The 22370-nt window shown below is 45.0% G+C and overlaps 1 protein-coding gene across 2 annotated transcripts in view; it reads left to right on the top strand.

Moving 5' to 3' along the window:
- LOC129346927 (adhesion G protein-coupled receptor E5-like) overlaps positions 1-22370 on the top strand; it is a 69724-nt gene that overhangs the window by 42906 nt on the left and 4448 nt on the right. For both annotated transcript variants that reach the window (XM_055004003.1, XM_055004002.1), the window contains 13 exons: positions 2969-3112; positions 7958-8004; positions 9781-9873; positions 13161-13335; positions 13623-13736; positions 15191-15390; positions 15720-15911; positions 17689-17880; positions 18990-19210; positions 19649-19715; positions 20477-20568; positions 21461-21629; positions 21939-22046. In XM_055004003.1, the coding sequence (XP_054859978.1) occupies positions 2969-3112; positions 7958-8004; positions 9781-9873; positions 13161-13335; positions 13623-13736; positions 15191-15390; positions 15720-15911; positions 17689-17880; positions 18990-19210; positions 19649-19715; positions 20477-20568; positions 21461-21629; positions 21939-22046 (1814 nt within the window). The remainder of the gene's footprint in view (positions 1-2968; positions 3113-7957; positions 8005-9780; positions 9874-13160; positions 13336-13622; positions 13737-15190; positions 15391-15719; positions 15912-17688; positions 17881-18989; positions 19211-19648; positions 19716-20476; positions 20569-21460; positions 21630-21938; positions 22047-22370) is intronic.

Genomic DNA, 22370 nt, shown 5'->3' with positions numbered 1-22370 from the left:
TTGTATATATTTATATACACCGTTGCATATTTTGTGGAGGTAAAAGGTTCGCACATGACAGAATAATCCAGTTGCATTCACTTCTTGCAAAGAACATGGTCTTTATGTAAACCTTAATGGGCCCTGGTTTTCCAGGGCCCATATTTCTCTTAGGGGCTGTCCTCTCCTGCACCATCTTCCCCTCTTTGTCCAACCATTTCTGTCTTTCATCCTAGAAAAGAGTCCAGTGGCACCTTTAAGACTAACCAACTTTACTGCAGCATAAGCTTTCCAGAATCACAGTTCTCTTCTGACAAAGAGAACTGCTACCGTATGCTACAGTAAAGTTGGTTAGTCTTAAAGGTGCCACTGGACTCTTTTCTGTTTTGCTGCTACAGACTAACATGGCTAACTCCTCTGGATCTGTCTTTCATCCTGGCATCCACATGTGACTGTGCAATTATCATTCTTCAGGCAGATGCAGATAAGTGATCATCTGATAGCTTTTGATTATTTCTGGGTTCACATAAAGTAGGCCTGCACAGCTTGTGATCAACTCAACCAAATGAAGGCCAGGGATACTGGCCTACTAGGCAATTGATCATGTTTACAGCCCCTGGAAGGCAACAAAAAATGTCCACTAGTCTGTCACTGAAACAAAACTGGACTTCAGCACCCTCATTAGTCCCAAGAGGAGGGCTGGTGAGTTGTGCCTGAACTGAAGAGTCACAGACTGTGCAGGCTTGCATGCGGCTGCATGATTACATACAGTATTGCTTCTGAATGTCCCAGCCTCCTGCTCCATCTTTACAGTCATCCACCTTACTTCTTAGATCCAAGCTCTATTTTCTTTTGAGTGACAAGAATACCAGAGTTCTTTCCCGTTTACGTTCACCGGTATCAACCTACTCTAGTAACACAGTAATTAGTTGATTCTTCATCGAAATATTTGGGCAAAGATTCATCAGGGACTAGATACAATGCTGGAAGCAATCGCTTGATGGGTCCCCCTAGCTGTATTGTGGATGGCATTGCTTTGGAATTTGTAATGGAAGAGAGCCATGCTATGATGAATTGAACAGATCCCCATGCATATACTGGCTGGCAAAAGTGAGGTTGCTAGTAGACTGGCCGTGGAGATGACAATGCTGCTGTTAGAACAGAAGTGTGCATGTGAGTTGCTGTTTGTTGTAGATGGAAGTTGTAGAGGCAAAGAACTTGCTTTTTGAGGAGCCAAGAGATTTTGCTAGTAGTTTAAATTCAGATTTAAATAACTTTTAGAGGTTAATATAGCCATGAACCTATGAGCATTTCCATTTCTAAAGACACTCTTTAGAGGAAACGGCAGCGGAAGACTTTAGATACACATCTTTGTTGTCCACTCATGGTGTGCTGAAAGAGTAAGTCATTTGCTCAGAAAGCAGACCTTCACGGAGCACCTGAAAGCAGCCATCTGTAGCTTGGCTGGCAGAGGCATTCTGTGACTGTTTTGGTAAAGAGCTGGCTCTGGGTGAACTGACATTGCAGGACAGGTTGTTCTTTACATGCGAGGAAAAGGAAAGGCATCTGAGGAAATCACAGAGTGAATTTTGTCATTTGCCAAATGTACAGATTAGCAACCAATTTCAGGAAGTTGCCGAAGTGATGAAGCAAACTGCCTTTCAGTCAGCTTCTCCAGCTAGTCATATGACAGCAGGACATCTTGGGGTCAGTGTCACAGCCTGTTGAAGCTTCCTACTTGTGCGTTCCTTTCAGAAGGCAAAGAGCTTGCTTAGCCACACCCTTGAGCCTTCCTTTCGCAGCATGCTAAAATTCTGGGAAGTGGGCCAGCGAGAAAGAGAAGAAATTGCAGATCTCTGTGTGGATGTTGCCTTTCAACCCCATGTTGTTCCAGATTACTGTATGATTAAATATAGGATTTATTGCAGTTATTAATTCATAATCTGTTAAGCATTATTAAGTTGTCGTTATCTTTACAAGTTAATTGTATAATATTTAAAAGTCGTCTCTGAAATTAATCTGAGTTCCGGTAAAGGCTTAGATGTGCAATTTAGGTTCAAATTAAATCCTAATGGTGCTCCTTATGGCTCCTACTCTGTTAAATTCCAGTCCAAAGTCAAGGGCCCCATCCAGTGGCTCTTCTGGGCATAGGGAGGCTCTGCTGTGTGTATGAAAGCTTGCACATACAGGGCTTTGCAAACACTTGTGGTCTGGATTCTAAGCAGCACCAGCAGAGTTATGCAAGGAGAATTTCCCTGCCTCTTCCCTTCTCACTGCAGCCTTCTGCCCAGCCTCCCGTGGTGCATTAGTGGACCTGAAGAAATAGTGTACGGGGGTAAACTGGGAGTCTGCAGCAGGAGGTGGGAATTGGCAAAAAATCTCTGTCCTCCTCAGTGGAAGGAAAAGCCCTTCCGTTAGAGGACCTACTGCTGTGCTGCAGAATGGCAACTTAGGATACAAACTGTTATCTTACGTGCATGCAGTAAGAAATCCTTGTGCATGCATGTGACATTTCCCCTGCTAGATGAGACTGGAAAACTCTGACTTGTCACTTGCATCATCACCTGTGTGTCATATACTACTATATATTTCATTATTTTGTCTAAGTTACTGATAACATACCACATAATGCTGACTCTATCATTTTAAGCCCTCCCTGTTGGAGAAACATCTCTCTGTCTCTCATACTCTCTCACACACACACATGTGAAGGGTGATTTAGTATAAGCAGTTTGTCTGGTTGCAATCCATGTTGAGTACATGACATCAATTAATGGCAGCAGCATCAAAATGTCACATTATACAAAATGTCTTGAAGAAAATCGGATATAATTCATCCACGCGGCTTTATTTATATCTTCTTACCTCATCCTCACAGTCATCCATTCTTCAAAGCAAAACTTTGTATCCTCAGAGATGTTTTGTTGTCCCTTGCTCTTTTCAAATTTCCTGCTCTTATGATAGTTTTTGTTCTTTTTTTCTTTTGCAGATATTGATGAGTGTGCCACTAAGCCTTGCAGTGAAGGTGCCAGTTGCAAGAACTATCCAGGGGGATTCTGGTGTCAATGTCTGCCTGGATATATCAGCTACACTGAAGCTATCCCTGGGAGTAAACCAAAGAGCAGTTGCAAGCGTGAGTTCTGATGTATGGAGCTGGGGGAAGGAGATGAGGCCAGGGCCATGTTGCATAATATAAATTGATCTGGAGCCTAGAAGTCTTTAAAAAAATATACATTAGTGGTATTTTGTTCAAAAATCTTCATGTGAGAAATGAAAACCCAGAAAAGGTTCATTGACTACTTTAGCAAACAAAGCTGACATTCCTTGCTTAGCTTGTTTCTGTGACTCTCCGCATGCAAAGACAGCTTGATTCCAGATGTGTTGACAGCAATCATTTTCTGCTCAGACAACATCTAACTAGGCTACCCAGGCGCATTATTTTTTTATAACCTTCACAAATTGCTCATCTCCACCGGGGTAACTAGTTTACAATCCCCTGGGATGCTGAGTTGGCAACTTCCTCTTCTAGCCTGGGTGATTGACAACAGTCAGCCACCCTCCGTTCTCAGGGCTCGTTTTAGACTGTTTTGGGATCAGCAATAATGTTTTGGCATTACCATTACCTGGAGTCCAAACACTTTCCAGCCTGCACTGGCTTCTATTGGGTTAGTGAGGAACTAGTATGAGCTGTGCAGGCTGGCTTCTTACATTCACTGTGTGTTACGGGGGAAAGATGCTTTTTGACATGATACTTTGTGTATTCCAGTTGTAAGCTGTATGCTTTCAATAGAATGCACACTTGAAGTTGCATCTAGCCGAATACAAAACCTGATGTATTTGGGAATTAGCATTTTTGATGTTCATCCAAAATTTCATAGCAATGCATTACAGATAGATTGTATTTGAACTTAGATATGCATTTGATGTGCGTCTTACTGAACCCCAAGTACCTGGAACTCACAGTTTAAAGGATCTTATTGAGGATGGAAGTAGGCTTGGAGACCAGTTTTCAGAGACTGATGGGGAGGGGGTATGATGGGTAGGAAGAGGCTGCACTGGCAAACAGCAACCAAGGAGAAAGAAGGCCCTTCCTTCTTTGCTCCCCTTTGAGACCATGACAAGCTACGGACTTCTGTAAAGTGCATCTGCCAGCTGCTGTCAGCTGTGGGCTTGTACCTGTATTCTGTTCTCTGCTGCTAACTTTTGCTGGCATCGTGAAGAAAAGCATATATTGCAAACTCTTGTGTTGTTGGAGGAAGAGGCACAGTTCTTTTTAAAACAAACAAAACAGATTTTTACGGAAAACCTTGGGTCTCCTCTTGCTAGCATCCAAACATGGTTTCTCTGCACTTGATATCAACTTGTAATTCAGGCTCCAACATGCTGACTATCCAATCCTAAACATGCAATCTTACGAGTCAGGAAATAAAAATGTCTACTTTGTTTCTGAAATGACATACATATATTGTGTCACGGTCATGGCCTTGCCTCTCTTGCTCTGTCCCCCTCTCCCCATCCCCAGTAAAGGGTACCGCTTTCTACCTGCCATGCACAGGCCTTACTTATTGTTTGCAGGTACCCCTTCCAGCCCAGTCTCTTGGCCTGTTTTGGCATATAGCATGGCTGCAGTTTACAGGTAGAACAATGATATATAATAATGAATAGGCTGTGCTCCACACATTTAACAAGATTTGTCCTCACCTTTGGGCACCTTTGGATATTTGAGGCAGATCTCTAAATTATGTATTGCAACAGAAGGACTTCACAAACCTTAGATGATAAGCAACTCAATCCTGAGTGGGGGGGGGGGGTGCCAAAAGCGCTCAAGGAGCCGACTACAACTTACACCAGCGTAACTCCCCCCCCCCAAATGGTGCCTGGTTGCAGCGCTGCTCTGCCCTACCCCTCCACACCAGCCCTTCACCAATGCCCAACTGCAGTGGCTGAGCACAGGTGTAAGTGGGGTGTAAGTCCCTGCACTGGCGCCCAGGCAGGCAGGATGTAAGTTGGCTCCCTAAGCCATTTCAGGCATGGCCACACCCCCAGCAGTGGCAAAAAATTATCCTGTGAAAAATGGCAGCATAGCCCGTAGGCAGCCATTGTACAGGAAAACTCATTCCCCTCATACCCAGCCCTGCCCAAATGGCCTGGCAGAGCATAGGATGCTGACTACCATGGGAACCAATCTGCTTGTGCCTGTGCGGTGGCTGATCCCCCTCCCATGCAGCCAATCTGCTCTTTGGGCACCCTACATAACCTCTGGCTGGTGCAGCCATTACCCCAGGTAAGTAGGGAGGTGGCCGGAGACTCTGCCTGAGAGTCCCCTGTTGTGGGGGCTTAGAACATGAGGCGGGAGAAGGTGCTTGTAGTGGTGGGGCAAGAGTGTGTTGGGAGAACTTAGCATTTGGGAAGTACTTTGCATTCACACAAGGGAAGAGAGCTAAGTCCAGAATGTCTGACTAACAACTACATCCAAAGTTCCCTTGCAGGTTTACCCGACTCATGAGTCCTGGCTTGGGGAGGGCCGAGGGTGCACTGACAAGAAAGAAGGAGCTAGGAGGTGGCTGCCCCAGCTTGCTCAGTCACATCAGCCTCCCCTTTCCCCTTGCCCATGCCCCACAAACACCAGCCTCTGTGTTTGAGGCTCGCTGGGAGGGTGTGGCCCCTGCCCATGACCCCAGCACGGCCCATGTCTGCCACAGAGGTGGGCACCCAGGGAGCTATGCTCAACACAGCTGTGGGGGGGGGCTTCCAGCAGCCCACATCAGAGCTCCATTCAGACTCCCTTGGCCAGACTCCCCCCAGGCAGAGGAGAGAGTGCAGCTGCAGGTCAGGGTGACTGGGTGCTTGCTTTCCTAACTCCCCCATGATGGTGGGTGACTGTCTCCCTCACAGGATCAGGACAGCCTCTCACAGGAATGGAACAGCCAGATATGGACAAGGAGCACTTTCTTGCCCAATAGGCATCCCTTGTTTGGTTGCTTGCAGCATCTGTGATGATGTAGCTGCCATTGCTGCCCCTGGCCACAGACACCCTCCCAGGACATGGCAGACTCAGCCGTGGCCTGCATGAGACCAGGACCCTCGCCACATGTGTGTGTGTTTTCCTTTCAGGCTGGTCATGACCTGTCAAGGAGACCAAGAAGTACAGATGTTGCAGTCCCCAGTAATCCCCCTTGACTGCCATCTGAGCCAGCCACAGGAGTGGTTCCCTGGGCAGCCAGCGAGTCAGCCCTGCTCCTGAGAAAGTAACATGAGGAATGCCTCTCCTAGCTCTGTTTCACAAAGAGGGACAGCTCCCTACCCAACTGAGGGAAGTTGCCAACACATATCCAGATATCCTCTTCATTTTTGGCAGTTCAATGAAGTCTGTGTCGAAAAACAACTCCCTGTCTGCCTGTTTACATGCCTGAGCCTGACAGCAGCTCCCCCCTCCCCACACTTCCCCATAGGGCTGCCCTTTCACAGTTCCTAGCAAATGGTCTCTGGCTCTGGGCTGGGACAGATGAGGTGGCCCTGAAGAGGCTCCAGGTGGCTCCATGCCTTTCTGTGGAGCACCTTGGAGGTTCCAGTCGCAGCCAGCTTCCCGCCCCCTATCCCCCCTCTGATTCACTGCAGAAGGACAAGACTGAGTGTTGCCCATGTGTGTCTGGGGGGTGGGCGCCACAGAGGACTCTCATTCTCTGACAGCGCTGCCGGCATTTAAGAAGGCAGGCAGAAGACCATTGCATGCAGGGAGTGAGGTTGATGCCAGGATGGGAATCTGGAGCAACATCCTGGGATCTCTGGGCTCCTCCCCTGTGAGGCCAGACCACCCTCCCTTTTGTTGTTTGCAGAGGCAGGGATGGACTTCAGGAATCTGGTGCAAGAGATGAGATGACAGCCCCTGGAGCAGTTTCTCTGGTTCCACAGGCCATCATTCCACTCTGGGGAACATCATTCTGGGACAGGAGCATGGCTCTTGGGGTCCCACCCTGCATTCTCCTCACATCTTTATGATGCAGTGATTTGTCAGTGGGCCTCAGGATTGTGCTGTAAGGGTGCTCAAACACCTGCAAGTTCAGGTCATATTCTGTTTGCAAGCAGAGAGCTGATTTTTTTGGTTGAGCAGTTCAGCTGTTTTTGAACAGCTCTAGCCTGTTAGGCAAGTTACTTCCCATGTACTGAGACAGTACAGTACATTGTAATTGACAGTATTTCTTGCATGTGCTTTTTCACGCAATGCAATGGGAGTCCTAATTTCTCCCCAACCTGTTGTCACTGCACTCCGCTGGACAACCATTTAAATAAATATATCAGTGTGTCTATGATTATAAACACTGTATCATGTTTTTTCTTAAAGTCTTACTGTTTGATGCTTATATAAGTTTGTGTCGTTGAGGTTATTTTGCAAATGTACATTTTTGCACAGTTTTATGGGAGTCATAGTTCCCACTGCCCAGAATCATTTAATTACTTGATCCAACTGCCCATGACCCTGGAGGAGATTCAGATTCACCTATTGAGAATATTGAAAAGTGCCCACAAGCCAGAAGAAAATGTCACACCACCACTAAAGCTACAGAGCAGCTGAGATGTGAGTTAGACAGTGGTGAGGCAAGGAGATCAGAGGTTCAGCTCACAAGTGATTCCAGCTGTTGAAACCATATGTTCACTTGTCAACCTTGTTTGCTGTGCAGTCTGTGACATCCCTAGAAGTGTCTAGGTAAGTTAACATCTAGGAGTAAGTGTAGAATGAGAATATTAAGGCTATCTTGGAAGGGGGTATTAATTATTAATTGGTGTCCAGAGTTTTTTTACTACCTTTTAATATATGTCCTCAAAACCAAGCTATATTGAACTGACACTGTTAATGCTATTGTGGGCCACTTAATATAAAAATTAATGTAATATAGTGTAGCTCTCAAAAGGCGAACAGAACTTGAAGGACTTTAAGAAAAAGCCATATGTCGCAATATTTTGTCTGTTCTGTCCCCAGCATTCTCCTGTTCTGCATCTTCAAGCAATAATTGTTCAGATGGACAGGTGAGCCCCAAATGTAGAATTGTGAAAGTCAGGACGAAACTGACTCATTGTGCAGGCTATTTATTTTTTTTTACTGATTTAGGCAATGGGCATAACATCTAGTGCTGTGCATGTCTGAGTCTTAAAATAAAAAATCAGAATTCTGCACAAAGGCAACACAGAATTAAAATTCTGCTAGAAGAAGGAAATCTGACACAGCTGGTATAAGTTATACTTAGTTTGCATGTTTGCAAGTAGTTGCTTATTTTGGATAGTTTACACTACCCATGGAAGCAAGCAAACAGCTGTGCATGGCACTGAAGCCCCACCTCCTAAAACATGGAGATTATGCTGATCTTCTGCACTGTCTCCTAAGAGTCTCTCTGACCATTATGTAAAGGTACTTGAGCATGTCCTCACACTATTGCCTAAAAGACAATAAACCTAAACTGAGATATTCTAGATGCTAAATTTTGAGTCGAGTAGAATATCTTCATTTGTGCTATGCAGTTTTGGAGCGTATAGTCTTGGTTATTTTGTCCTTTGAGAGAGTCGTTCATCAGGGACGGGGAGTGGGAATTAAATAGTTATATGCTTTAAAGACTCAAAGTTGCAAAAGTTTCCCCCTGAAAGTTCCCACTGGTGGACAATTTTCTTCCCTTTATGTATTGTACACCACCTATCAGCTACATACTTCCTGTCTTCTCTAAAGCGTTTCTGTGAATCCCTGCAGTTTTGAAGCAACAAAATCAAAGTATCTATAAAGTATACCTCTGTGGAAACAGAGATTTCAAAACCTCCATTTACTGAAAATGGGAATGTTTTTGTTATTGGAACCATCTGTTTTGAAGTTCAGCAGGGCTTTTTTCCTGAGAAAAGAGGTGGTGGAACTCATGGTACCATATGCGTGTGTGCGCTTTCAGAACTGCGCGATGACATCATTTCTGGGAAATGATGTATTCGTGCAGAGTGTGGCCACCCCCAGGAGTGCTCCTGCAATTCAAGTCTGCTCGCCTTCCTACCCCAGGCCAATTCGGGCCCGATCCTGGCCATTTTGGGCGCGTTTCGGCTGCTTTGGGCCTGAAGCAGCCAGGATTGGGCCACTGCCAGATGAGGGAGTGTCCCTTGCCTGGCAGTGGCCTGATTCTGGCTGTTTTGGGACCGATGCTTGCTATTTCAGGCCCATTTTGGCCTTTTGGGGCCCGTTTTGACCCAATTTGGGCCCGAAATGGCCAGGATTGGGCTGCTGCCGGGCAGGGGAGTGTTCCCCTGCCTGGCAGAGGCCTGATCCTGGCTATTTTGGGCCCAGTCCTGGCCATTTCTGGCCCATTTCATCCATCTTGGGCCTAATTTGGGCCCGAAACGGCCAGGAGCAGGCTGCTGCCAGGCGGGGTAGTTTTTCTGGCTGTTTTGGGCCCATTTGGGGCCTGAAACAGCTAGGAGCAGGGGGGGGCAGTTTAGAGAACTGCCAGAATGCTGTTCTGGAGCGTTCCAGCAGAAAAAAAGCCCTGAAGTTCACTATTAAATGCATCAGAATATAATACTTGCTGTGGGCTTGTCCTTTAAGTACATCTTGTATATATGTAAATGTAGTGAATTCCAGCCATTTATATTTTTTCCCCAAATCCCGCTCCTGATGGTTCCCATGACCTCTTTCTTGTTCCACCTGTAACTCAGCAGCATAACCCATAGCCATAACCATTCATGCTTTGCCTTAAACTGTGGTTCAGCCTCCTCTTCTCACCCTAGTTCCCTTCCATCTCCGTACGCTGGAGTTTGGGGGGGATTGTTTTGCAGACATTCATCTGCAACTTTACAGGACAATTGGATAGCATCTGCAATTCATCATGGAGTGCACAGAACCATAGAGATAAAGAGATACTCCTGAAGGTATGTTTTTTGAATTTCCTTCTGCTCTGCCACCTCTCCTTTCCAATATTTTTAAATTTTTAAATTTTTTTGTATTTATTAAATATATTAGTTAGTAAACTGGATTTTGGGGGCAGAGGCTAGCAAGTAGTGCTGTCCAGCCAATTTCCCCTGTTTATGTATATACACCCTTTAAATAAGTGGTACTCACATATTACATATTCATAGTTCCTAAATTACATTGTGAGAACATGTGTCCCTCCCCTATGGAACCCTCATCACCTCTCTCCAATAGTGGCAGAGAACCGAGAACAGCAGATCCATTTCAGAGCTGAATTAAACAAGACAACTGCATTAATTTATGTTGGCCAAGGAACATCTGAAAGAAGAGAGGAAAGTCCCAATTGGGTACATAATAAAATGCCATATGAATGTCTTTTAAAAGTGAAATGTAGCCAATATTTACATAATTATTTCAACTGGATTACTGACCGCAACCTTTTCAGTGTTTTCAAATGAAGAATTTAATTTTCCTAAATGGAAGCATTTCATGACAGGTCTGAGAAACAATTTGGAGCATAAGAAAGGAAAAGGAACATTATCCTGTTTAGATGACCTCATGATAACAAAATGAAACAAGGGTTGCTTGTGCACTAGCAGTGTAATCCTATACAGACTTACCTAACAGCTAGGATTGCACTACAGGACACTTTTTTGGGCTGCTCAGTTATTCCGTTTGCACACTCAGCTGCAAGTGAATTGCACTTAATATAGCACGGTATTCCCCATTAAAAATTTAGCATGGGCAAGATCCTACTGTGTGTTTATTTAGAAGCAAACGTATTCAGCAAAGTTCCTCTTCTCCCTGGCAGCTTTCCTTTTTATTGCTTTGTTTAAACCATAACTAGTTATTTCCTGTGGCTGCAGCATTCCTGAATCACCGATTAATTAACAGAGCAGGGGTGGGAAAGGGGGCTTAAGTACAGTGTTTCATTTTCAAATCCATTATACACTTTAAATTTTTTATGATTGTAATTTTGTAATAGCAATATAACTATTATAAAACTGTAGTAAAAATGAGTTACTTTGCTTGTAAAGTGAAAAGTAGTACTTAATTTATCTCCTCAACCCCCAAATTGATAATTGATTAATAAATGCTGTGGTGAGTCAGCTGGAGAGAACTAAAAATAATTAAGCTAGAAAAAAACAAAACTGTAAAGGGACAGTAGCCTTGAGAAACCTCACTAACAGACCATCCGCACTGGACAAGGTAGATCTGTAATTGCATTTCATTTTTTTAAAGTGGTCACAAATCAGGTCTGAAAAAAGATAGGGCAGTAGGGAAAACTCTGGAAAGCAGTAGCTTGCCAAAAGCCTTATCTGGATTCTCTGTTAAAACTAAATGAATGAATGATCAATCATTCATTCAAGATCCCTGCCTACCTCTAAGTTGCTCAGAGCAGTGCACATGGTTACCCTCCCAACAGTCCTGTGAAAGGTAGGTTACTCTGACAGAAGGTGGCTGGTTCATTGAGCTCGGTGGCTGAACGGGAATTAGAACTCAAGTCTTCTCAGTTATACTTAAGCATCATAACAGCAATACCAGCTCCCCATTTTGTTGCCAATTTATCACAATAGCTGAGACAAAGTGGTCTTTCTGTGGTATAATAGGCCTGGAACTTGAAGCAGACATTTCCTGCTTTGAATGTTAAAGATTATATGTGCAGATATATGTAAAAAAGGCACTTTTTACATATAGGATGTATTTGAAGATTATTATTTTGGCAAAGGACCTTAGACTGTATAAATCTAGTTATGGGCAGTGTTATTCCAATGGATCTAGTATAATGTTAATAGGCTATCTGAAGGGGCTAGACAAGCAGAGTATTTAGGAAAAGAAATGGAGGCTTTAATGCCTTCTAATCATCAATATACCTAATTCTCATTGTTGCCAAATCTGTGGATACATAAATCCCAAGACTGGAGCCATGAACAGACAAGACAGATCTTTTTCAAACCTGAGAAAAGCCCCAGGTTTGCAGAAAAAAGTGAAATGTGAAAAAAGATACACTCAGGGGGAGAGGTTACCCCCTGCACACAAATAATAGAAGAAGTGCCTGTAGCTTTAAGAAACAAATGTTCTCTGTGGCCATTGCTGGGCAGCTACAACAGTATTGTCAGCCTTGGTTTCTGTCAGTAAAAGGCAGGAGGAGGGGACAGAGCCCTTGTCTACACTGTTTTGGCCTTTGAGGGAGGCTTGGAAGCAACCATGGCAACTTGATACCATGCAACATCCATGACTCATCCAGGTCCAGCTGCCCGCTGCTGTTCAACAGAAGCCACTCCATGAAAGCCAGTGGAGCGTAGTGGATAGAGTTGCAGACTAGGATCTGCGAGATCCAAGTTAAAATCCCTACTCTGTCATGGAATCTTGCTAGGTGATCGTGGGCCAGTCATGCTCCCTCAGCCTAACTTACCTTATAAAGTTGTGAAGGGAATGGTGTAAGCTCCTTTAGGCCCACATTGTGGAGAAAGGTGGTGTATAAATGTACTAAATAAATATAAATATAGCTGAATATGGGTGGCAAATAAAATGTAGGTTGATTGGTGGCTGGAAATCAGAAGCAAGCAGAGAAAGGTGATAATATGGGGGTTGCTAGGAGGAGGGGGAAAGGCAATCGTGTGGGGAAAGGGATTTGGGGGAACTTGCCCCTCACAAGTCCTTTTGGCTTCCTGCCATGTAACTGGGCCTTGCCCAATGGCTGTCACTATGCAATTCGGCCAGGGAGAGACTGCCAGGGGTATAGGAGAAAACTGAAGACACGGGGCGAGATAAAAGTAGGTCAGCTGTTGAGTGGGAAGGAAGCGGGAAAAGGTGAGAGGGTATGGGAGCTTTCAGGAAAGGAAAAGAAGAAATAGTGAGGGGGGAATGAAATGCCCTCTGCAGTCTTTATGCAGAGAAACTTTTCTGTTTCTCTCCCCAAATTGAATCTTGGCACCGGACACACTCCCAGTCCTAATTACAGCAAGATCTACTACACTTAGGTGCATTGGCTTGTGATTCAAGGCAATCAGTGTTTCAGAATCTGCAAGTAAATTCATATAATTACCTTCCTAGTTCCTGCTATGTGTTTAAGAACCAACATACCACTGAAATTTATTGCAAGTCTTCATACTTAAAAAGTACTAAAAATGGCTGAATTAACCTGTATTGATATTGATCATGCTCCCAGTGAGTGTGAGAGCTTGAAGGGTATGAGACCAGCCTTGCCCTTGAGAGCCAGTGATGTAAATATCTCCAATTTTAGGATATGCTGCATCTGCTGGATGAACAAGTGAGCTCATCTGCACTGAAGAGTGAAAGCAAGGAGGAAAGACACCACAAAGTCACTGAACTGATGAGAGAGGTAGAGTCCTGGCTCCGGCATTTTTCAGCCACCCTGGCCAACACGTCCATAAGCATTGAGTCCAGCAAAGGCACAGGTTCGTGTGCAGGATGTTTTGGGTAGTCTTCGGCTTCCCTAATGACAGAGACCAGGATCCCCCTCTTTCCTTTCTATACTCTGTAGTACTTCCAGGTATGTGTGTTAAGGGGGTAGAGGATGACAATAGAAGTGTCGTTCCTTTTCAGTTCCACTCAGCTTAATACAAGATCTAACCTCTGTTAGAGCAACTGGGATATCTGGAAGAAAGTGCTGTTTTGTTCAATGATTGCTACCCCTGTCCTTTTCTACTAAGTGTTCACCTTGACTTGGTTCTTGTCATTCCAGAGCTGGACATGGAGATCAGAACAGCTGGAAACCTCAGACAAAGCTCCGTGTCACTGCTGCAGAACGAAACACAAATGGAGTTAAGCTGGAATGTTTCAAACAGAGAAGACAAAGGTAGGTAGCTTCCCCGTGCCTCAAGAACAACTGGGCCTCTTCTCCATTTAAGTTCTCCAGCTTTTTGTAGTAACAGAAGTCACTGCACTGTGGCTACAGTTGCATGGAGTACCGATACAGCTGTAGCCGCAGTACAGTGCCTTCTATTACTAAAAAAAGCTGGAGAACTTAAATGGAGAAGAGGAGCAACTCACCTTGTGGCACAGTTGCAGTGCCCGGCATTACCCTGATGGGGTCTGACTCTGAGAGCTAAGCTACAAGAGATGAATTACACAAGGAGGAGCAGGTGAAGGGAGTCCCAATGTTAGCTGAGGAAGCTGAGTTTTAAAAGAGATTGGAAGGCTTTGTCAATTTCCCCTCTCTACAGAGCCAGGGGAGATCCCTGCTCAGAGGGTTTGTTAATTTCCTCTTTGCCTAAGGCTCTGTCAGTTTCACCTCCCCTTCTAGGAGGCAAAGAGGAATAAACAAACCTGAGCAGCCATCTCCCTGGCTCTGTAGAGAGGGGAAATTGACAAAGCCTTCCAATCTCTTTTAAAACAGAGCTTCTGGCTAACATTGTGACTCCCTTCACATGCCCCTCCTCGTGTAATTTGTCTCTTGTAGCTTAGCTCTGAGTTAGCAGTGACTGACTCGGAAAAAGATTGTGGGGTTATGATGGCCAGCTTAATGAAAATGTATGTTCTGTGTGCTGCTGCTGTGAAAAAGGTAAATTCCATTGTAGGGATTATTACAAAAGGCATTCAATATATAGCTACACATATTTTAGTGCCCTTATATAAATCTGTGGTGTAGTTACATTCAGAGCATCGTGTACAATTCTGGTCACCCCATCTCAAAAGGGTAATGTAGAATAGGAAAGGGTGCAGAAAATGAGATCCAAAATTATTAAGAAGTTGAAGTACCTTCCCTACTTGAGTTTAGAAAAAGGCAACTGTTGCACAATCTGATAGTTGTTTATGACATTGGAGGTGGTATAGGAAAAGGGGATATTTTCGCCCTCCCTTATAATACTAGAGGATTCCTAGTGAAATTCATTGGCAGTAGCTTCAGGACAAAAACAACAAATACTTTAGACAGTATATAATTGAGTTATGGAACTCATTATCACAAGATTTGTGATGGTTGATTGCTCAGGTGACTTCAAGATGGATTGGATAAATATGTTCATCAGTGGCTATTAGCCATAATGTTGAGAGTAAACAGTAGGGAGACATGTTGCCTTCAGGTACTCCTTCTGGGCTTCCATGAGAGATCTGCCTGCCTCTATTGGCAACAAAACACTGGACTAGGTGGACCCTTGGTCTGATCGAGAAGGACATGCTCTTGAGGGACATCAGAGGGGGTTTGTCAGGTGTGACTTTCTCTTAATGTGGCATCACAGGCAGCAGCTGCTGAGCCCTCTGTTCTGTGGGAGCCAGTGCTTTCTATCTGAATCGCCACCTCTGTGCTTTCAGCCTTCAGTCTGATAGGCCTGCTCACATATCAGAGCCTCGGGCCTCTTCTGACTGGAGCTCGTATTGAGGGGAGCGAACGGGAGGCACGCCAACCCAGCTATGAAATAATACTGTCCAAGGTGGCAGCAGCTTTTATAGGCCATGAAAACACCATGTCCTTGAACATCTCCGTGAATTTTACTTTCAACCATACAGAAGCTGTGAGTAGTTCATTCTCCCCTTCCTCTTTACCCTTCCTGCCTGTTCACAATAGATGATCATGTTTCCTTTCCTGGCTTTGCGCAATAACTGCCATTTCCCTTTTACACAGGGAAATTCCCCTTTACATGCCAGAGGAGAAGGAATTTGTCCTAGGTGCTCTTCTGGTTGGCTCACTCCCAAATCTTCCTGTTTACATCTTCTCCCTCCACATGCGGTGAAATAAATTCCAGCCTGTCAGTGCTTTCTGACATTCAGCATTCACATACAGATCCTTAGAATGTATGTCCTCAAGCCACTGAGCATGAATCTCATTCCTCTTGCTTATAAGGTACCTGCCAACTTCAGTTCCTCCTCCAGCAGAAAACTTGAACAGAGGTTGATTTGTGCCTTCTGGGAGCCTGTCAATCAGAGCTGGTCTACAGAAGGCTGTGAACTCATGGAAACAAATGGCAACAGCACCCGCTGCAAGTGCGACCATCTGACCAGCTTTGCTGTGCTTATGGCCTTCTATGAGGTGGAGGTGAGTGGGGGCATGGCTCAGAGGTAGAGCCTGTACTTTGTGTGCAGACTATTCTAGGTTCAGTTCCCCAGCCTCTGTAGTTAAAAAGGATCCTGTGTGTCAGTGATGTGAAAGAGCTCTCTCTGCTTGAGACCCTTGAGACCCAGTTACTCAGAGAAGACGATACAGACCTTGATAGAGCAATGGTCTGACTCAGTATATGGCAATTCCATGTGAATAGAAGTCTTGATTCTTTTCGGTTTACTTGATTTATAGCCCATCTTTCTTGCAGAGATTCAAGGCAGATTACAGAATAAAAAACAATGCTTCCCTTGATATTAGCAGTTTTTCTTCTTGTGTACTGATTTGGAGGAAGCAGACGGTAGATTTCAAACTGCTCGGTGGAATGTTAGGATCCATGCCAATGATTGCAGGGCTTGAAGTGAGCTTGGGAGAGAGAAGGAGATGGGAAAGAGCTTCAGACATGGGGAAGGTTATATGGTTATGAGGAGGATGACACCTGCTAGTTGTGCTCCCAGTGTAACACCTAAAGAGGAAACTTGCACGTCTTCCACTGTAGTGGGAGTAATGCACTCTACACACATCTGCTAGCCACGCATCCCTCCACGTGGCTCTTCTAGAATGTAATGCCACAAGCATGAAAACGATGCATGAGTCTGTTGTGCTTTCACTGAAGCGGGGGAACATTTGAAAGCACCTGAAGGAGTTCACTGGAGGGAGGGGGCGGAGCCTGTGTGAATTTCTTCTTTGTATGCCTGGTGTAACCTCCTAACAGTGGATGTACAGACCAGAGCTGACTTCACAGCAGTCAACAACTGGCATGGCCATGGAGCTCAAGGACTGGCAATGACACCACCATCTTGGTTTAGCTCTGACGTGAACTCCAGATGGCAACCGACAAGGAGCAAAGAGGAAGTGGTGTGATGGCTTTTTAGTGTGATTAGCATATGCTGCTTCCTTCAGCCAGCCCAGCTTCCACAGCAGCCCCCTCCTCGTTGCTGCCAGCTTGGCCTCCAGCCCCCTCACTCCCTCAGGGCCCATCAAGTAAGCAGAGCAGAGGGGCAGAAGCCCCGGAGCAGGACAGCACTGGGAAAGGAGGGGGCAGAGACAGCAGCTGGGGGCAGAGCAGAGGGGGAGGCTCTTTAGCGCCTGGCTGTGGTTGAGTTTACTTCACTGCCTAGCATAGCATGAGGCTGTAGCCAAGCCCCCTGCCTACAGGAGAGACAAGGGAGTGAATTTCCAACATGGGTACCAGATGAATGAGGAGAAAGGGTCCCATGGGTACTCTGGTGCCCCAAAGCCCACAACAGCATAGAGACCGGCTGCTTTTGAATGGTACCTTCCTGGAGAAAGCATGGAGGCAGCGAGTAGTGTGTTTGCTAAAAATGTTTACTGACTTGCAGTTTTAATGGGCAGCCTGGCTCAAGGAACATAGCTTGGCTGAAGCAGGCTGCCCAAAGAGGAGTGACTTCTCCATCTTCAGATTACACAGTGGGAGTGGGTTAGCTTTCAAAAGCTTTACTCCCATTTTCAAACCCTCTTTCTGGCAGCATTTCCAGGAGCCAGAAACCAGCTATCCATGCTGTCCTCTGTCATAATATCAAAGTGTTCTCTCCTAGATGGCACAAACTGGAATTACTGTTCTCTTCGTCAGCTCTGGTTTACTTGAGTCCACCAGGAGGGGGTTCTGTTCTGCGCAGATTGGCCCAATTGTAGATTATGGCTCCTTTTCTGCTGGCTTGCACTGCTCTACCTTAACCATTTGTCTTCATGGCAGGACCCGGGACTGGAGGTCATCACCAAGATTGGGCTGATTTTCTCCCTGATCTGCTTGTTCCTGTCCATCCTCACCTTCCTGTTTTGTCGCTCCATCCGAGGCATCCGCACCACCATCCACCTCCACCTCTGCCTGACACTCTTTGCTGCCCATGTCATCTTCCTGGTGGGTGCTGGGAACACTGTCAATAAGGTAACTGACCAGGCCCGGCAATTAAGATGCACTCTGTGCAGGTATCTGATGAGAGGCATTCAAGGGAAATGGCTGGGAGGGAGGGAGGGTGAGAGCAGAGGGCCCTTCTGTGGGATTCCTCTGAATGTGGGAGGCTCCCAGTTTCTCCTTGGGAGCATGGGATTCTTGCGCCGATTAACGAGTATCCATTCTGTGTAGCTGTTGGAGATTTAAAGAGTTAGCGCATTGGAAATAGACAGACTTCTCTGGTTTAGCTCTAGAAAAATACTTTTGCTACATATCAGGAAAAGGGTACATTGGTTAGAAAATAAAGAATAGCCAACTATCTGGCTACATCTTGATGGTCAGAGAGAGGAGACAAAGAGCAATAAAATCTTAGTATATGTTGCTAGCTAATTCCCCCCACCCCCTGCCCAATAAACTGGTTCATCCTATAGATAATCCTAGACTCCTTCATTAAGACTAAAGACTCCCCTTTCTGTGGCTGTCAGCTAAGTGATGCTATGCTAAATATCTGACTAAACAAACAAAACAACAGTTTAACTCTTTCATGACTGAGTATAAGGCACTTGCTAAAATCCCAACAAGCATTACAAGGACTTGTGCCTGCTCCTTCAAAGAGGAGCAGTATGTAGTAAAACAGATAAGAACTGGCACCTTCTGCAGATTGCATGAGGCAGGAGTGCAGCATTATGTCTGAGGAAGGCACAGAGGGCACTGCAGTGATGCTAAGGGGCCAGGTAGCACAGTTGCCTCCAGGGGTCCCGCTTTATCGAAATAGATCTTTTGCATCTTCCATAATGGAAACTCTTGCTTCCTTTTGCAACTTTTACCACGTCCAGACCTGCTCACAGCAGCAGGCCAGATGTTGAAGCCTCTCAGAATCAGCAGCTTTTTCTAGGAAGGCAGAGCGTTTTGCCGAGGCATCCTGCAGTCCCCGTTTCACTAGAGAGAAGAGTGAAGGATTACTTGGTTAGATAGCTGATCTCCAATTAGAACATTTCAATTTCTAGTGAAGGCTTTGGCCACTACAGACCTAGATCTTTGTGCAAAAGTCCTCACTGAGTAGCCTTTTCACAGTCTTCCTTTGGTCTTGTCTCCTCTTCCAGACAGCATGTGCAATAGTGGCTGGGCTGCTGCACTACTTTTTCCTGTCTGCCTTCTGCTGGATGTTACTGGAAGGTGTGGAGCTGTACCTGATGGTTGTTCAGGTCTTCAGAACCCCCAGTCTCAAGCACTGGCACCATATGCTCGTGGGATATGGTGTCCCAGCGGTCATGGTGGGCATCGCAGCGGCCATCAACCACCAGGGCTACGGCACAGAAAAACAGTGAGTCCCGGGGTTACAGCATGTACCCATATGGGTGCATGTGCATCTGAAATTTGACCACCAGAACCAGTGTCCACACCTGTGTAACCTCTACATAGTATGTTGGTGCTTGCGTCATTTAAAGGGTGGGATAGTGTTGTTGAGAGAAAGGCCAAGGCTGGATTTGCTCTTGGATAAGAAGCGAGCAAAGTAGCAGCACCCATCAAGCGCTAAGCAGTCTACTGTTAGGTGTAGCTGCTATTCCTGCACCATTGACAGTGAAGTTACCATTTGTGAACTCACATAGGAAGGACAGCGCAAGGTTGTTTTAAACCACCTGAGTCCCTTTTGAGCGAAAACATAGACATATAATTTTAAGTAAAGATTTCCCAATGGGTAGAAAACTGCTATAAATACTAGTGCATCCCCAAAGCCTCACTTTCTGCTTTTCCTCTGCAGCTGCTGGCTCTCAATGGAACATGGTTTTCTATGGAGCTTCTTGGCACCTGTCTGTCTCATCATCCTGGTAAAGCCCAGTGAATTCCCAAAGACACCCTCTCTCCCACCTGGATGCCGCTCGTCCCTCCATCCCAACATGTCCACTGTTTTCATTTCTTAATGTACAATCCAAACCTTGTGCAGTCTTCAACTCCCTGGTGACTTACAATGAAATCCTAAAATTTCACTGTAATTCATCTTTGGGTGCAGTGATCTGAGTCAGCTATTTCTGAGTCCCTTTAGCAATTCCCTAGCTGTCTACTTGCACTTTGCTTGAGATTTCCTATTTCACCCTTTTCCAATGGAGGCATCACCTTCTGTATTTTGCCCAGTGCCACACAAATACCTCCCGCACTATGGATCTAAAGGAACTTTCTTCAAGCAGTGAAGCAGCACTGGGTCTCTATGCATCTGGAAGTTATTTCATGCAAGTAAAACTGCCCTGACTGTTTCCCACTGGCTTCCAAGGCACATTCCGTCAGTCTGGGACAAGAAAACATACTGTCCAATGCAAAAGAATTTCCAAATGGGCTAGGAACATTGTGTCCTGTTATATGCAGCATGTTTTTGGCAAACAAGCCCATCGATGCAGCTAACCATCCAGGTTAGCTGCAGTTTCACACATGACTTTATTCCTACTAGTGTATATGCACGTAGGAAAAAAATATGCAAACCAATATGGGAAAAGCTGAAATCTTTGGGGGAAAGCTGAAAAACGTGATGTATGAAGCGGTACTAAGCCCAAGCCTTATCTTTTCCTAACACCACCTTTCTCTCTTTTCTAAACAGATCAATTCCATTGTCTTTGTGGTTACTATCTGGAAGCTTACTAAGAAATTTGCTGACATCAATCCTGACATGAATCAACTGAAAAAGCAAAAGTAAGCATCCACAGAGAAGGTGGTCCTCTCATGTTGTGTATTTTCCCCTTTCGTTTAATGTTTCATTGCTTTCTTTTTGTTTAATAAGCCGCTGCTCATTTATTTTTACCTTTATTTCCCTGAAAGGAAGATGACTCTGAATGTAAGACAACCCTTCTGCCCGCACGTTATAGAAAACACCTTTTTAAAATTGTCCGTACCTGTAATTTTTTTGTGAATTTAACAGTATACCCTCTTTTTCTTGACTGTGCAGTTGCAGGGAAAAACTGCACAGTCTTGGGTAATCACAGTATTTCCTGTTGGTTTCAGTGGGAAATGCGTCTACTATTTTTTTTACAGATCTGACGAAATCTTAAAGAACTATACTCTTCTGTCAAAGAATCTTACCTGCTAAATTTCTGGCAGATTTAAGACTTATGTTTAATGGGTAATTAAAATTCGTGCTTACACAATCTCCTCCCTTGCAAAGTGTATTTTTCAGTCCCCATCATTTTATTCTCTCCTATCTCCTTTCAAGTCTGAAATCTGCCTAAGCGCTCAACCAGATAGCCAAACCCTAGAATAATTGCTGTATGTTCTCCATTTTTTTTGCTATGACTATAACAAATCTTTTTTTGATTCCTTTTTTTGTATTAATAAATAAACGTACCACCATGAGAGTTTGTGGGACTAGGCATCATTTTGCAGGTTGTAGTGACCTGTTCACGTAATGATGGGACTGAAGTAGTTTCTGCTCATATGACATCACCACCTAATTTAAACCCCCCACCCTGGTTATATCTTGTAGAGAAATAGGCTAAGAATTAGCTGATGTGGTCACCTGACTGCCCCCTGCAAAGGCAGGGATTCTGGCCATCAGTGTAATTGGTGCTCCGTTCCTTTCTGCCTTCAGGGTGCTTGTGATCACAGCCATTGCTCAGCTCTGTATTTTGGGCACCACCTGGATCTTCGGCATGTTTCAGTTCAGTGATCACAGTCTTGTCATGTCCTACATCTACACCATCCTCAACAGCTTACAGGGACTCTTCATCTTCGTCCTGCATTGCCTGCTCAAGAAACAGGTAACTGCAGCATGGGGAAGGGGGCAAGGCAAGACTGCAGAGTTCGTCATTTGGGGACAAGGCTCCCTAGTCACTCCATGCTCTTCAGAAACTGCTCCACAGGCTTCTGTACCCTAACCAACTACTATAAATTCTTTTCCAACTTCTTTTCAGGCAAGGCTGTAAGATTTAATTATTTACGAAAGCATTTGGGAGTTCTTGAGGGATGCAGTTGTCTGGCTCTAGAGAGCTTTTATTCAGACACCCAGAAACCCTGAAGGTAATTACGATGGCACAAGCACGTCAGTCTGAATTTTATTCTGTGTCCAGGTGCGTGATGACTACTGCCGACTGTTTTGCCAGCGCGGAAGTGGCAAGCCCCAGAGTAGTGACAAGTATTCAGAGTTCAATTCTACAGCAACTTTCAACACATTGCGGGTAAGAGAAAACGGTGAACAGCTTCCTTCCCGCCTCACTCACTCACTGAACCTTGGGGAGTCTCCACAGATCCTCACTGGCCCTTGCCGGAGAATCCTGCAATTCTGGAACTCTCCCAACATGTTTTTCAGCCTGGCCAGGGCTTTTTATTTGGTAGCACTGCCCTCTCCTAAAAATTACTCAGGCCGTTTTTAACTATTCATTTTATTTATAGAAAATTTTAAAGTCGTGTATATCCCATCCTTCCAACAGTATCACTTATTAAACTGAGAGCACAGCCACAAGTGACAAAAGGCACAGATTGGACACTTGTCAGCTTCCCTC

Source organism: Eublepharis macularius, unplaced genomic scaffold (assembly GCF_028583425.1).
Source record: "Eublepharis macularius isolate TG4126 unplaced genomic scaffold, MPM_Emac_v1.0 Eublepharis_32, whole genome shotgun sequence".
Lineage (NCBI taxonomy): Eukaryota > Metazoa > Chordata > Lepidosauria > Squamata > Eublepharidae > Eublepharis > Eublepharis macularius.
This window is presented reverse-complemented; position numbering and strand designations above follow the sequence as displayed.